This window comes from Chenopodium quinoa, unplaced genomic scaffold (assembly GCF_001683475.1).
Source record: "Chenopodium quinoa cultivar QQ74 unplaced genomic scaffold, ASM168347v1, whole genome shotgun sequence".
Classification (NCBI taxonomy): domain Eukaryota; kingdom Viridiplantae; phylum Streptophyta; class Magnoliopsida; order Caryophyllales; family Amaranthaceae; genus Chenopodium; species Chenopodium quinoa.
Window position 1 is genome coordinate 5277413 of NW_018744878.1, and position 15604 is coordinate 5293016.

The window sequence follows — 15604 nt, forward strand, 5'->3', positions numbered from 1 at the left end:
CGTTCAGTTCACCTTATATTTGCTAAATTAAAATTATTTTTATTGAATTAATTTGTGATATATGTTTTCAAAAAAAAAAAAAAAAATTGTGATATATTTTTATTTTACCGAAATTATTTTTACATTTTATACTTCGTATTATATTTGCTAATCTAAATTAATTTTATAAAATATTAATTTTTTTAAAATGAATTGAACAGGTTCTAAATCTTGTTTGATAAGTAAATGTGAACTTATTACTTTTTCCATTCCTATTTTTTTACCCATTGTTTGGATTACACTTTGAAAACTGTAATTAAAACTTGTCACCGAAAATTTAAGAAATGATATTTTTTTATATATAATTTAGGTGCCTATAGAGTTGAAAATACTTAAATTTTAATACTCTATGTATTTTGAAGGAGGAAATAATTTGGATAGCGGTACCTACAGGAATGTTAATACCTTAGTGATATGAATTGAAAGATAATTAATAGGGGTATTTCATATATGAAAACTACTACATCTTATATTATATTAAAAAAAAATGTAAATGTTATTGTTTATGAATTGTCCTTCTTCAAAAAGATGAAAAACTATAACTATTTGCATAATTCGTGCATGATACAAAAATTTAATCTTTTTTTCTCTAAGATTTTTATTAATATTTAACATAGATTTTGTAAGGTACCCCCATTATATATTAATGATTATAATTGTGGAACAATAGATGTGAATTACACCAATAGATTATTATTATTATTATTATTATTATTATTATTATTATTATTATTATTATTTAATAACATAGATTTTGTAAAGGTAACCTGTTAACATATCAATTTAATGATTATAATTGCGGATCAATAAATGTGAATTGCACCAATTGATGATTCATATCTTACTTGTCTATACAAAAAAGTCCCGTTAAACAAAAAAAAACTATACAAAAAAGTTAATAATATAAGTGCAGTTCATATTATCAAAGAGCATGCAATTCTTATATGTTAGTAGACCACACAATGTGGTTAGTCATTTGAAGGTTTTATGCTTAGGAGAAGTTTTAGTATGCCTCCTCTTGAAGCAAAAAGCTTCTTTGATGAGAATTCAAATGTTGGTACAAAAAAATAACATTATTTTAAATAAGCTATACTATTCTTTTTCTGCTACACTTAACATAAGATTTATTTTTCTATTTTTAATGAATTTAGTGAGGTTGCAATTTTCTCGGGCCAGCAACGTACAAGGCCTAATCGAAGGCCCATTTGTCTACAGAAAATTAATGGGCTTGGTATGCAACACCATTAAATGTGAACATATAGTACGTTAAAATGAACATACATTTTTTTTCTTCCTTATATCTTAATTCTCTTTCTTCTTCTTCCTTAGCTCTATTATTTTTCTCTCTCTTCAGTTTTCTTCTCAATTTAACATTTTCTCTCTCCTCTTTACCTCATTTCCCTTCAATCCTTAAAGTTTTCTTCTTTTTTATATAAATTTTTGAGTTATTAATTCATGTTTTGATGGGTATACTTCTTTCTTTCTAAATCTATGAGTTTCAGATTCAATCATTTGGCTTTATCAAAGAGGAAAGAAAAAAAAATGGAGGAGAGAGAAAGTTGAAGGTCAAAGAAAACAATGGAGGTTAGATTTTATCAATTTGTAATTGTATTTTGTATGATTTTGTTGACCATGCATGATGATTTATTGTTTGATTGTTTGAAATTATTATGAGTTTGTGATGAATATCAATTAAATTGCTTAATTGTTAATGAATATCTATTGTATTGCTTAATTTGTAGTTATTTTCTCTCTCCCTCCCCCCCCCCCCCCCTCTCCCTCTTTCTCTTTCTCTTTCTCTCTCTCTTTTTCTTTTGATTTTTTTTTTCTTTTGATTTCTAATCATGTTACAAATCAATAATTAATTTCTCCATGATGAATCAAGATTAGATTTAAGGTGTATATTCAATTTTTTAGAGTTTCAATAATTACAATCGGTCTTGAATATAATTTCTGTAAAAAAAAAAATGAACACGTAGGAATTTAAAAATGAACAACTTTTACAAAATGAGCATTTAGTACACCGAAAATGAACATATTTCAACAATTTATTTTATCATTATTTTTCATTAATAATTATATACAATGAATTTGAACCTTTATGAAAATCATGTTCATTTTAATATCCTAAATGTTCATAACTTTTTGTTACATGTTCATTTTATAAGTGTTTATTTTTTAATACTAAATGTTCATTTTTATTAAGTTGAAAGTAAAATATAATACGTTGAAAGTTAAATTATCTGAACATTTAGTGTTGAAATTCTGAACAATTTATTATGAATATATATGTTTCGTTATTCATTATGAACATATCTGTTATTGATTATGAACACATATGACGTATAAAGCGATAATTATTTATATTTTTAACTAATGTATTGATGATTATATATTATGAACATTCTAAATAATTATTATGAACATATGTTGTGATGGTTATAAATTTTGATTATTTGTTATAAATTAGTGAGTACAGATTAATTGTATTTGCAAAAGACAAAGACTTTGAATTAGTGAAGAAACAAGTAAGAAGTGATGAAGAAGTATATGATATTACAACGAATTTGCCTTTAAGTTGGAGAATTTCTGATGTATATGATCCCAATCTTATGGCTGTATGATAAATGTTCATTTCTAATATATTAAATGTTCATTTTTTTTTTTGACATGTTCACTTTTTATTACTAAATGTTCATTTTTTTACGTGTTCATTTTTATTACTATATATTCTTTTTTTTTCTTTTTCTTTTTATGTGTTCATTTTTCTAACTAAATGTTCATTTTTAAGGTCGTGGTATAGCAAATTTATGATTATATGATAATCAGATTCATTTTTAATAAATGATCATTTCCTTATAACATATAAACTTTTTAGTATTAAATGTTCATTTTTTTACGTGTTCATTTTTTGTTATTAAATATTCATTTTTTTCATGTTCATATTTTTTAACTAAATGTTCATTTTTTATTTGGGCTGCGCATTTTGGGCCTCACTTGTTGTAGCTATCTTGGCTGCACTAGAGTGTAGCCAAGACCAATTGGTCTTGGTATCTATCTCCATTCTCCAACAGCACCATGCAAATTATTGTAGAGTAGCTCTAATACATAGACTTTTGCACTCTAATATAATATTTTATTTTATTTTTTTTGATAGATACTCTATATAATTCCTTTCATGTACTTCGTATTAAGTACAAATTATATAATCCCTTTAGTGATAAATGATTTCATTTTAATGAAAAATATATTTTTTTCCTTCTCATTTTCGGACATTCAACTCAAATCTAGGTTCATAACTCAACCAGTCTTCTAAACTAAATGTAAGGGAAACTTTAATCAAATACATGGTAAAATAAGACAATATCTAAACATTTAACATGTTGGATATCTAAAATTCTTTAAACAACGAAGCATCTTTATATGAGTTGATTATAAAAATACATGGTTGAAGGAAAGTGATGTTTAAACTTTAAAAGAATAAATTTATCATTTTGATATGCTGCCATGTGGCAGTTAAGCACATTTTTTTAATGATAAGGAAAATGGACATGACAACTTGACAAGATATCAACCTTCTCATGTTCTTTGGTTTTGTATTTTCAGGCTAGACATTTTTTAGTAAAGGGGAAGGTAAAAACATATTTACCCTAAACCACCCTTACTTGATAATATTTGAACCCTATACCTCTAAGATCTGAGGTAAGAATCATAATCGATAGTCCTTCTTGGTTGAGTTGGTTTTGACAATTAATTACATGGTATTTTTAAAAGAAAAATATAGGGAATCAAAAGGAAAAAGATACCATGATACAATTTGTATTAGTAACCATTTTGATAAGGTTATTCAATTCTATCTCATTTTGTGTCTTTTTTCTTCAATGTACTCGGTGATGTGTACAATAAAGAGATAGCATTATATAAGGCATATAAGTGATATGACCTACCTCAAGATGTATTAATCATAGCTACTACCTCCGTTTCTTTTTAGTTGACACGTATTCTTTTTTAGAAAGTTTTTTTTTTAATTGACACATTTTTTTTTGGGGTAAATTTTTTTCCTTTCATTTACAAGCTACTCCACTTGTTTTTTCATTCTCTCTCACTCTTTCTCCTCTCCTTAATTTATGTGCCTAAATCAAACGCGTCAATTAAATAGAAATGAAGGAAGTATATCATAACATTCCTACTATAACCTTCAAAGAAAAGTAGAAAATACTACAAATCATCTAATCTAGAAACAAGAACTAGAATTATTTACTTCAACAACAACAATTGCTTGGAATAATACCAACTTAAAAATCATAGCTATTCATAACAAATGGTGCATTAATAATAACACTTAGGCTAAGGGCATGTTCACATTTACTGAACTGAACTGAACTGATTGGAGCTGAACTGAACTGAATTGAGCAAAAATGAATATTTTATGAGAGAGGGAAATTAAGAGCTGAACTGATTGGAGCTGAACTGAACTGAATTGAGCAGAAATGAATATTTTACGAGAGGGAAATTTAGAGCTGAACTAAACTGAACTGATTGGAGTTGAACTGAACTGAATTGAGCAAAAATGAATATTTTATGAAAGAGGGAAATTAAGATCTGAACTGAACTGAACTAAACTGATTGGAGCTGAACTGAACTGAACTGAAATTAATTAAATGTGAACAGGCCCTAAGAAAGGTGTAGTTTTAAACTAATACTCGCTTTTGTTGAGTAAAAGAATCAGTTTTTTTTTTTTTTGAAAACACCCACAAAGGGGAACTTAGATTAAAAGATCATTGTTTGCAACATCCAAAATGTGAGCCGGGAAATTATGTTTGAGATTTTTAATTTGCATATATGTTTGAGTTTTTGACTAAATTATTCATACCTTTCCCGTTTTATGTTCATAAGTACAAATTATTTTATGTTGAGTTTCTAATTAACATTACTCGTAATTTTATGTATTTAATTAGTTTGTTGAGGTTCTTTTCTGGCTTTATCACCAGTTGAAGTATCACTTTACTTTACTTTTTTTTTTTTTTTTTTTACACAAACTTTTATAATACTCGTATATTGTACAATTATAAAACAATACAATTCGATTTTTTGTTAATTTTTATTTTTTATTTTTATTCTTTTTGGTCAATTAGCTTTGGTCAGATCTTGCCCATCTTAGTAATATATGGTTCTTTTGTTATGTAATTGTCAGCTTTATGAACCGTAACTTTTCCACAATTTCCAGCATATATAAGATGATTAAGCATATACTTATATGCTAAATGCTAATGTGCATGCTACGATTATATAAGAACTTAGAAGCATCAAGGAATAACTAATTATCCAAATGAAAGAAATTTGTACCTATTCATTCTCTGAGTTCTTACAAATGAATGTGATGCGAATATAATTCAATCTCAAAATTTAGGTACCAACCGTACCACTTTTGAACTTTAAAACTTGTTCACATTCTATTAATTTAAGTTAAACTTTAATATACATGACTTAATTCTCATTTGTATTGATCTGACCTTAGCTAATCTAACTAGAAACTTTAATATACATGACTTAATCAATACTTGAACCGTCCCAAAACAATTTGGATTCTTTTTTTTTTTTTTTTTTTTTTTTTTTTTTTTTTTTTTTGTCACCTCTAATGACTTCCCATGATTTTACCAACTAAAAAAAATGTACTCATTTTTTTTCCAAGAAAGTTATATGATTGGATGATCCTTATCCTATTACGCCACATGATTTGACAATAGCATAAATAAAAGTATGAAACACCCCATCCAAGTAATTTTCTGCCAAGCAATCAAACTTATTAGGTTGAAAGCCTTATCCAAACATATTTGTGGTCTAAATATCACCTCCCCAATTGTTGATTTTCTGGGTTAGAAATCTATCAATTTACACTCTAATATCTGGTTTATGGATGAAAATAATTCAATTATCAATGTCATGTTTTCATGTCTTTTTTTTGCAGGTGTTAATAAAACAAAACTCCCTTAAATTGACTCAAAGAAAATGAAATTAGATATCTTCCCTCTTTTGTAGGCTTGTATAATATAAGATGAAAAAAAAAAAATCCAAAACTTGTGCCTAGGAGATAGGAAATTTATAGTTTTTCCACAAATTATTGAGTCAAGCTAATTAATTGATTAACAAGGAGCTCCAAGAATGTTTTAATCAATCATCATAACACATAATACTAAAACAAACACCAAGAATGACACGTGTCACTTATTGGTGCTGTTTTTTTTTTCCTCCAAAATTTTTTTTCTTTGTTTTTTTATTCACTTTCTAAAAAAAAATATTTATTTCTTTTATATAATTGTGATTCACTTCCTAAATAAATATTCACGTATTTTTCATATTTTTATTGTATAAAATATTATTCTACATCTTAACTTTGTTTTTTGGTGTTCTACGTTTGGTCTAATCCGGATTCAAGACTCAATTCCGAATATAAATTAAGATTCAAATCAGTGCGAGCTAGGCTCAAAGTGGACAATCATCAATAACATAATACTAAAACAGAAACCAAGAATGACACGTGTCACTTCTTGATGCTGTTTTTTTCCTTTCAAAAATTTTTTTTCTTTGTTTTGTTTTTCACTTCCTAAGAAAAAATATTCATTTCTTTATATAATTGTGATTCGCTACCTAAAAAAAATTGACATATAAAAATATTCACATATATTTCATATTTTCATTGTATAAAATATTTTTCTACATCTTTTACTTTTTTTGGTGTTCTACTTTTGGTAAAATCTGAATTCGAGGCTCAATTCTGAGTATAAAGTAAGATTCAAACCTTTTCAATTTTATTTTAAAATATGAGGATTACTTTTTGATAGATTTTGAATTAATATTATAATATTTTGTTAAATCCGTGTGTGACACGAGACTTAATCTAGTTAATTTAATTTGTTTTCTTTGAACTTTGATAAAATATGGTCGTATACATGCTTAGCTTGTAGGCTTGTAGCTCTTTCAAACTTGGCATTTATATTGAAGGGGACAATTCAAATGAATTATAGTGATAATTTTAATAAATGCAAACTAATAGTTTGATTTATAAATCATGTCTATTTAAAAAAAGAAATCGTAGTATAAATTAGTTAGTTTTTTTTTTTTTTTTGAAACAATAAATTAGTTAGCTAATCCGTTCCATTCAAAAAGTTAGCTAATGAGAGTATTTTTATGAAGAATGGATATAAATTAGATTTTTTTAAAAGGAAAATTAGATTCCATTTTAAAATTAAGAATGTTATTCAAAACTGTTAAATTGGTCATTCATTACCCTTTTCACCCTTTTTGCAAGGAAATTATCTTCTTAATATCAAAGACTCCTCTTTTTTTTTTTTTCCTTTTTTTTTTCATTTTTTTTTTTGAAACCAGTTACAGAAATTATTAATTAGTGAATTTACCAATTTCTATGTCCAAAAAAAAAAAAAAAGAAAAAAAAAGAAAAGAAAAAAAAAAGTGGAATAAAAAAACAAAAATGTGATGAAAGATTTATGATTATCCAGGCTGACAAGAATAGGTAGGGTATATGATAAACATGAATGTCAATATCAAAGTATGATGAACAAACTTGTGGTAAGAAAGAATCCTAATCTTGTAGTTGCCTACATGGCATGATAATATTGATTTTAAACCTCTCTTGTCCAAGTAAAATTGTCTGACTCAGCAATTTTTTCAACACCAACTCTTTTATGAAAATTAATTCGCTTTTATTTGTGTTTAAAGGCATAAATTCGAAATTTTATGAGAATATTCATTTTATAACCGGTTGTATAATATAACTTAGGACATGTTTTCTTACGTTGAAATTCAATTCAGTTCAGTTCAGCTAAGCTCAGCTCAGTTCCTATTTTTCTTCTTTTATAAAATATTCATTTCAGCTCAGCTCAATTTAGTCAATGAGAACAGGCCCTTAGAGTATCTATTTTGTCTAGGTGCTCACAAGGTAAAAAAGCAAGTAGCCGAAGAAAGAACATTCATTGTATCATGTTCAAAGTATAACTAGTTGTATATAGAAAATTGCAGAATCCCACTCATATATTCTTTTTTTTTTTTTTAATCAAACTAATTTTAAAAAATTACTCCATAACATTTATTTTATTTTATTTTTTTTTGAATAGACTCCATAACAAATTTGGAAAAGGTTAGTCATGTCGGTATCAAAAATCACCTTTTTTACCAATCAAATTTTTTTTCTACAAAAATAAAAATCATACATATTATTGGAAAAGCCAAGCCCTTTTATTTTACTTTTCTGACTCACTTTTTATTTCATTTTAACCCTTGCAGAACTAACTGTATCTTAACAGTCATTCCCACTGAATTCCTGTGATTGTTGAAGGTAAACTGTAGGTTGTCAGCAATTCAGCATAAACTTCAAAATCATGGTAGTTGCCATTCAAGATAATCATTAAATTCATCTTTTTTAAAGTAAATCACATTCAATAAGTTCATAGAAGAAATCTCCACCACAAAAATTGTCTCCTAACAAATCGTGACTGATTAGATGCAGAATTGAGTACATATAACGATATAAGTAGTAAGACACTAAGACATTCCATAGACCTGATTCAGAAAATCCAAGTTTACTTGTGTTTAAGAGCTGATCATGGACTAGGCCGCGGCCAACAAAGGAAATCATGTCTTGGCCTGAAACAGTGTACCTGGTTATATTATAGGCCGAAAATTGGGAAAAGTCCTCCCAAGCCTGGTAGTATGAGAACTCATATACCACAATAGAGTTTCTCTAACAAGGTCGGTCTCCATAGCTTGAAGATGTGTTATGGAAACATCTATTATTCACCTGTGACATGACATAGATTCATATGGATCAAAAATAAACAATCTAGCTGTGTGTATATACATATATATTCAAAGATCATGAATTAGGCCAAAACAGTCATAAATGTATTCAAAAAGCTATGACACAATCCGTTTACGGCAAACAACCAGATATGATGCAGAGGATAAGATAGAAGAAGAAATGAGTGCTGCAAGCAAACCATTGTAGAAATACAACTAAAATTCCAATAATTGAACTAAAAAATTATACTCTAGTTTTAACCAAATTTAGTCCAACTAACATAACTTTCCTAGCAACCTACACTGCAACTGACACAAAAACCTTAAACAACACCACGTGGTAAGAGAGTGTCAATATGCAGGATATGGTATGGGCAGTCAGCTGCCTACAAACAAAGAGGAATCCTTGTGTCACTCCAAAGGGTCCAAGAGACACACTTAAAGAGAAAAAGGAAAAATAAAGCATTGCATCTTTCATGCCCTTAAGTATGCCTTTTGTGGTCCTCATATAATCAAATAGTTCCACAAGGCAGGCCATACTAGCAAAATTGTAGGACCTTATGAACACCAATACCTGTGGCTCCCACTTAAAGCATAGCCAGCCACAAGATAAAGCAACAGCTTTCTACCGCCACTACGTACTTGCCACGTGTCGCTTGCTGGATTCTCCCCTCCCCACTTGAGTCATTGCATAACAGTCGCTTCCCCCCCTCTTTTCTAGCTAAACACATTTGCTTAGAATTCACATCAGGGATAACAAGCAAAAAAAAAAAAGAGAGGGAAAGAAAAAAAGAAAGAGAGACAGATAAAAAGAGTAAGAGAGATGATGAAGAAGGAAATACCAGGAGGGGATACCAATAGCTGGGCACGTGCTTGTGACACGTGCCGTTCAGCGCCGTGCACCGTGTACTGCAAAGCAGACTCTGCATACCTTTGCACCAGCTGCGACGCGCGGATTCACGCTGCCAATCAGTTGGCATCGAGGCATGAGCGGGTTTGGGTGTGTGAAGCGTGTGAACGTGCACCAGCAGCCTTTTTGTGCAAGGCTGATGCAGCATCACTCTGTGCTACCTGTGATGCTGACATTCACTCAGCTAACCCATTGGCTCGCCGCCACCACCGGGTCCCAATTATGCCCGTCGGTTGTACATATGGCCCCTCAGATGGAAGGATGTCTGAGGACGGATTCCTGGACCTGGCAGAGGGAGATGATCAGACCACTGATCATGAAGGGGACGAGGATGAAGCTGCTTCATGGTTGCTACTTAATCCAGGTAAGAACAGCAACAAGCTAACTACAAATGGGTTTTTAACTGGAGGAGGAGAGGTTGACGAGTACCTGGACCTCTTTGAGTATAATTCAGGTGCTGCAGACAATCAATTTTGTGAGCAGTATAACCAGCAGCAGGAATTCAGTGTCCCTGAGAAGAGCTGTGGAGGCGACAGCGTCGTACCAGTTCAGTGTAGAGAAGGAAAAGATCACCAAATACAGTATCAGAACTTTTTGTTTGGGATGGAATGTGAGACCAAATCTGAGTACAATTACAACACATCAATTAGTCACAGTGTAAGTAGATTCTCTGCTTAAATAGAAAGCTTTCCATTTTCTGCAAATCCTGCCATCTATATATAGTCAACTTCTAACATAGCATTATTCTATTATAAAATTATGTCTTTAACTCATTATGTTATATGTCAACCTTAAAAGTATATTACAGAAAGTTACAAGAATTAGCTCTCACCAGAAAATTATTATATTACACAAAAAGAAAAAAGATGAGAAACAATTAACTAAATGAAATAAGATAGAGCATCAACAGAACTGCTGTGTTATATCCTTCTTTTTTAACCACAATTAGAATTATTCTTGATCACTGTAGTTCCTTCCTTTGAAGGAATACATCTTGCAGAAATAATCTAACTGGTCCATTAGGCATACTTTATGTGTTGTTTGTGACAGATCTTACAATTGTTGAATACATCTGTCACATGAAAGATTCAGTGTCAATACTGAGTTCAAATTTGATGTTTTAAAAGAATATTCTGTAGTTACAAATGGGTTAATTCAATATCTCCAACTCAAAGATAAAAACTTAATAGATCTAACAAAAGGATATCACTAGTCAGTAGTTACAGCTCCCCACATCTTCTTGATCTTTATGAGTTTATGTTAGTCGTTAACTTGATTAAAGATGAATTGTTATGCATCAGAAATCAGCCAAAGTAGAACTTCTCTCTAGGATAAGAATTTCCTTGTATTCCTCACATGATATACATATGCTAGTTTTCAGTCTTTTCACTTCTCAGTAATCTGACCAAGAATTTTATGACTTGCAGGTTTCAGTTTCCTCACTAGATGTGGGTGTCGTACCAGAATCCACCATGAGCGATATGTCTGTGTCACATCCAAGGCCCCCCAAAGGAACAATCGACCTATTTTCTAGCCCTCCAATGCAAGTGCCAACTCAATTATCACCACTGGACAGAGAGGCCAGGGTCATGAGATACAGAGAAAAGAAGAAGAATAGAAAGTTTGAGAAGACTATCCGTTATGCTTCAAGAAAGGCCTATGCAGAGACTAGACCTCGGATCAAAGGCCGGTTCGCGAAGAGAACAGATGTTGAAGCAGAAATGGACCAGATGTTCACCAACTCATTGATGTCAGACGGTGGATATGGCATTGTGCCATCCTTCTGATCAATCTAGGTGATATTTTAAATGGAGTTGGTTGTGCTACCATTAAATCTTCATTATTTTTTATCAGTCTTGACCTATATGTTCTTAGTTACTAATATGTTGTCTTGTTATTCTTACGTCTTTTTTGTGTAAAATTGTACAAAACAAGTATATATAACATGCTTTCTTCATTAAATCAATCACTCAAGAGGAGCCACAGAACAAGCAATTGCTAGGTTATGACAGTACATTAAAGGATTAATTCAAGGCAATATACAAGAAGCTGCGAGTCCTGAAATATTTACTTTTAAATTTAGGGTTGCGAAGAGCATGTTGATGTTATCGCAGAGGTAAGGATGTGTGCATGCGCTTCACTCCTCTCCCAGAGTAATTGGTGTAATTTAATGTAGATGTTTACAATATTAACAAGCGCAACACTTGAAATAGTTCACTTACATATTACCTTTCACAGTTCGGAAGAAACTTCATACTGAACAGGCCTTCAATATTAGACCCCTGCAATGAATCAGATAAACCTAGTTACATTTAATTTCTTTTTTCATTGGTACAGAAATGCTTTGATAAAAAAATATGTCTCTTCAAAACAGATAGTGCCTAAGTGACAATAACTAGTGTGTGAAGACTGAGAACAGAAGCAGAGGTATTACAGAAAACATGTTAACCCCCCTACAGCCATAAATTAGCTTTAAGAATAAAGTGCACTATGAAAACTTTGCCACTGAATTTTACAGAATAATCAATATCAATATTCAGAATAGAAGCAAATGCAGATAACCAAAAGCTATCTAAAGGAACAAAAATCCACAACTCAGTGGAGATAAGGTATAATGCTAAAAATCTCAATGTAAACAGTGGAAAAATTGACTTTCTTTTCTGTAAAATTTGGCTTTTAACCACCAAATGCCCTCCTCAAGAAAATCCAAGGCCACTTTATTTTACTTTTACATAGTTCTTACTCTAGATAGGAAAAATATATTTGCATCCATCCTCTATAGTTAACAATACTAAGAGAATATGTCAATCAGTCAATGCATGTGATACCAAGTCCAGCAAACTACAGAAGCTATTTCATATTGTCACAGACATCCAAGATGACTTCAGAAGAACCATTAACTGCTGCAACAATTTCAGTGTGTATAGAAGATGAGAATCTGCAGAACGGTGAATTGATGAGGCTATATGCTCCACTAAAAATGTTTCTTTTCGAAAAATACGAAGGTTGCTTAAACTTTGTCAACTGCAATGGATAAAGGGCATTTTATCGACATTCTGAGAGACTCGTACAATCTGTCAGACTTTGCAACTTGATCATTTAAGCTCCCATATTTACCCTAATCACCAAGTTTACGCTGCTGGAAAGCATTCAGGATCCTTAAGATCCAGGACATCCAGTGCAACCAACTTACTCAAATACCTGTGAAGTGGCATACACTTTTTACCAGGTGACCGGCCTTTGGACAATGGCTTTTTTCAGTGGTGAACAAGATACGAACCGTCAATTGCAGCAAGTGGCAGGAGTTGAAAAGAAAAGGAACTTTATACCAAAACCAAAGTGATATGTAAGCTAGATGGAATAATATCCACAAAAGGGAAAAACAGCAGAAATCCAAAACCGATGATGTACCAAAGAGGCAAATTTAAAGTTAAGTTCACCACTACTGTGCCTAAAGATGGACATCCATTGACAACTTCATCTATACTCAAAGCATGACTACCAGTTCCAACTTAATATCCTGCTAGCCCATATGCTGTAAGGATATTGTTTATCTAACCTTGTGTCATTTGGGAAGTTCATATTCTCAATCTACCAAAATTATTCCTGGGCCATTCCTAGGTCACTGAAGCAACACATGCATATTTAATTGAGGATAGCCATAACAGGATTGGTCTTACCAATTTCGAGCAAACAAAAAGCATGATTAAAGAACTGGCTAAGACACAAAGGAAAATTTCAAATTACTTTAATTTAAGGGAGAGCACACGAACTTTCTCAATGTCAATTAAAGCAACGTTTCAAGTTATGCACAAATGCAATAGCTAAACTCAATCACTCTTCACTGGTATATCGTCCACAATGACTCTTATCCTCTCACTTAATGGTGGTCACATGTAGACATTATACAGCCTTGCTCCTGCAACTCGGGACCGGCTCTTCATTAACATTATAGTGAATAAGTCAATCTTCTATGAGCCAAACAGACAAATAAATTAAAACTAGCACTCTACCACCACAATATCTAGTTCATATTGCCAAATCACCTATTTGAAAACATCAATAAACACTATAGTGAACAAGTTATTCTTCTATGAGCTATACATGCAAATAATCTCAAACTAGCAAGCTACCTGCTACCACCACAATTTCTAGTTCATATTACAAAATTACCTATTCAAAACATCAATTAACATCGATCAAACATGAATAATTTCAAGTTGAAATTCGAAGAAATTCTTACACAAGGTAGCATATCAAATAGGATATATGATCTCAACGCGCTCCAATTTGCCTTCGTTATCATCAGGGGAATCAAGTTGCTCCTTTCAGTAACCTGATCATATTAACCCCCTTCTTTTTTGAGTTTGAAGACTTTGAGCTTGACATCTATACCAAAAATTACAAAATCATCATTATATGACTTTTTCTTTCCCTTAATAGCAACTTACTAGTGTATTCCCCTTTCCAATTTCTCAATTAGGTCATCAACATTCTAATTGACAAACATTGTAATATGATTATACAAGTATAAAATACCAAAACCCTAGATAAATAATCAAATACCCATGTAATATAAATCATTTCCCACAATTAAATAAACCAAACCCAATTGAGAGGCTGCTGATTCTTTTGGATTATTCAACAAACAACAGAAATTGGTTCAGAGTAGGACAGAATCAGTTAACTAGCTGATTTTTTTTTTTTTTGGCCAATTGAGTATAAAACTGTTCATACTAAAACACAAGAATGAAGAATTATTTCCACAAATCACCGCTAAAACATGGACTATGCAAATTTGAGTAAGCAATGAATCAAAGATTTTACCTTTTGGTTTCTGGGAATTTTTTAGATTTCGTGAATCGTGAATGTTTGATAACTTTGATTGTAATTTTCATCAGCAAGTACCTTCAGTATACTCTGAGTCATCTGTCATGCTGTTCATGCACAGTACGTTTGCGGTTTGCCCCGTTTTCCAAAAATAATCATCAATTTTTCATCGTTTTATTCTCACTTTCACTTTTTTTTTTTTTTTTTTTGAAAACCTCACTTTCACTCTTTAATCTCATTGAATTTCTGGAAATTGATTTTGACGCATCGTTAATTGATTTAGGCACACCCTCATATGAGAAGAGTATAGAAAATGTCAAAATTAATTTTGGTGTACCAAAATCATTTCCCAAATTTTTGTTTCATTAACTCTAGGATTATTTTTCAATCTTTATACCCTTAATTTAATCTTGATCGCCTTCTTTTCTTTTACTTGGTCTCATTCATGCCTTTTACTCCGTATATGGTTATTATCTCATTCTTCTGGCACATTTCGTACTTGATCGACCGCTCTTAATCTTGATCGACTTCTTTTACTTGGTCTCGTTCATGCCTTTTACTCCGTATATGGTTATTATCTCATTCTTCTGGCACATTTCGTAGTTGATCGACCGCTCTTGTTCTTTCAACTTATATCAAAAGGGTCTTTTAAGCCTCTAATATTCGAGGAATTATCATAGACTCTATCTATTATGTTACCAAATTATTATATTGAACAGATTTAAATAACATATTTTAGATTTGACTATAGCACATAAACTTCGCTTAAAGATGTGATTTTATTCAACCATATAGGAGATTTAATCATATTAGACATTTTCACCGAGCAAAATAATGCAATTAGGCCACATACAAGAGACACAATCATACTAATAAGGAGTATGTTATTTATGAAATTTACAATGTAGTGTACTCAATAATTGAAAATTCTTTTTTATTTTTAGGATAGCTCAAAGTATAATGGTGATTTAGGACAAAGGTCCGCAAATCTAAAGTGTTGATTAGAAAGAA

The 15604-nt window shown here is 30.9% G+C and overlaps 1 protein-coding gene and 1 long non-coding RNA gene across 3 annotated transcripts; one reads left to right on the top strand and one right to left on the bottom strand.

Annotated features, from left to right (window-relative positions):
- Nucleotides 1-9582: 9582 nt before the first annotated feature.
- On the top strand, nucleotides 9583-11725 carry LOC110705731 (zinc finger protein CONSTANS-LIKE 2-like). 2 transcript variants are annotated; one of them, XM_021883652.1, is made up of 3 exons: nucleotides 9583-10127; nucleotides 10218-10420; nucleotides 11191-11725. In XM_021883652.1, exons 1-3 carry the CDS (start codon nucleotides 9677-9679, stop codon nucleotides 11548-11550), a joined length of 1014 nt encoding a protein of 337 aa, XP_021739344.1. In that variant the 5' UTR covers nucleotides 9583-9676; the 3' UTR covers nucleotides 11551-11725. The 2 variants fall into 2 exon arrangements, with proteins under 2 accessions (XP_021739344.1, XP_021739343.1); XM_021883651.1 differs by having other exon boundaries at nucleotides 9583-10420.
- Nucleotides 11726-11826: 101 nt separating this feature from the next.
- Nucleotides 11827-15221, bottom strand: LOC110705733. Its single transcript, XR_002508121.1, has 3 exons — nucleotides 14591-15221; nucleotides 14007-14152; nucleotides 11827-12045 (listed from the first exon to the last, which is right to left on the bottom strand). It is a non-coding gene; the product is annotated as an uncharacterized LOC110705733 (long non-coding RNA).
- Nucleotides 15222-15604: the final 383 nt, after the last annotated feature.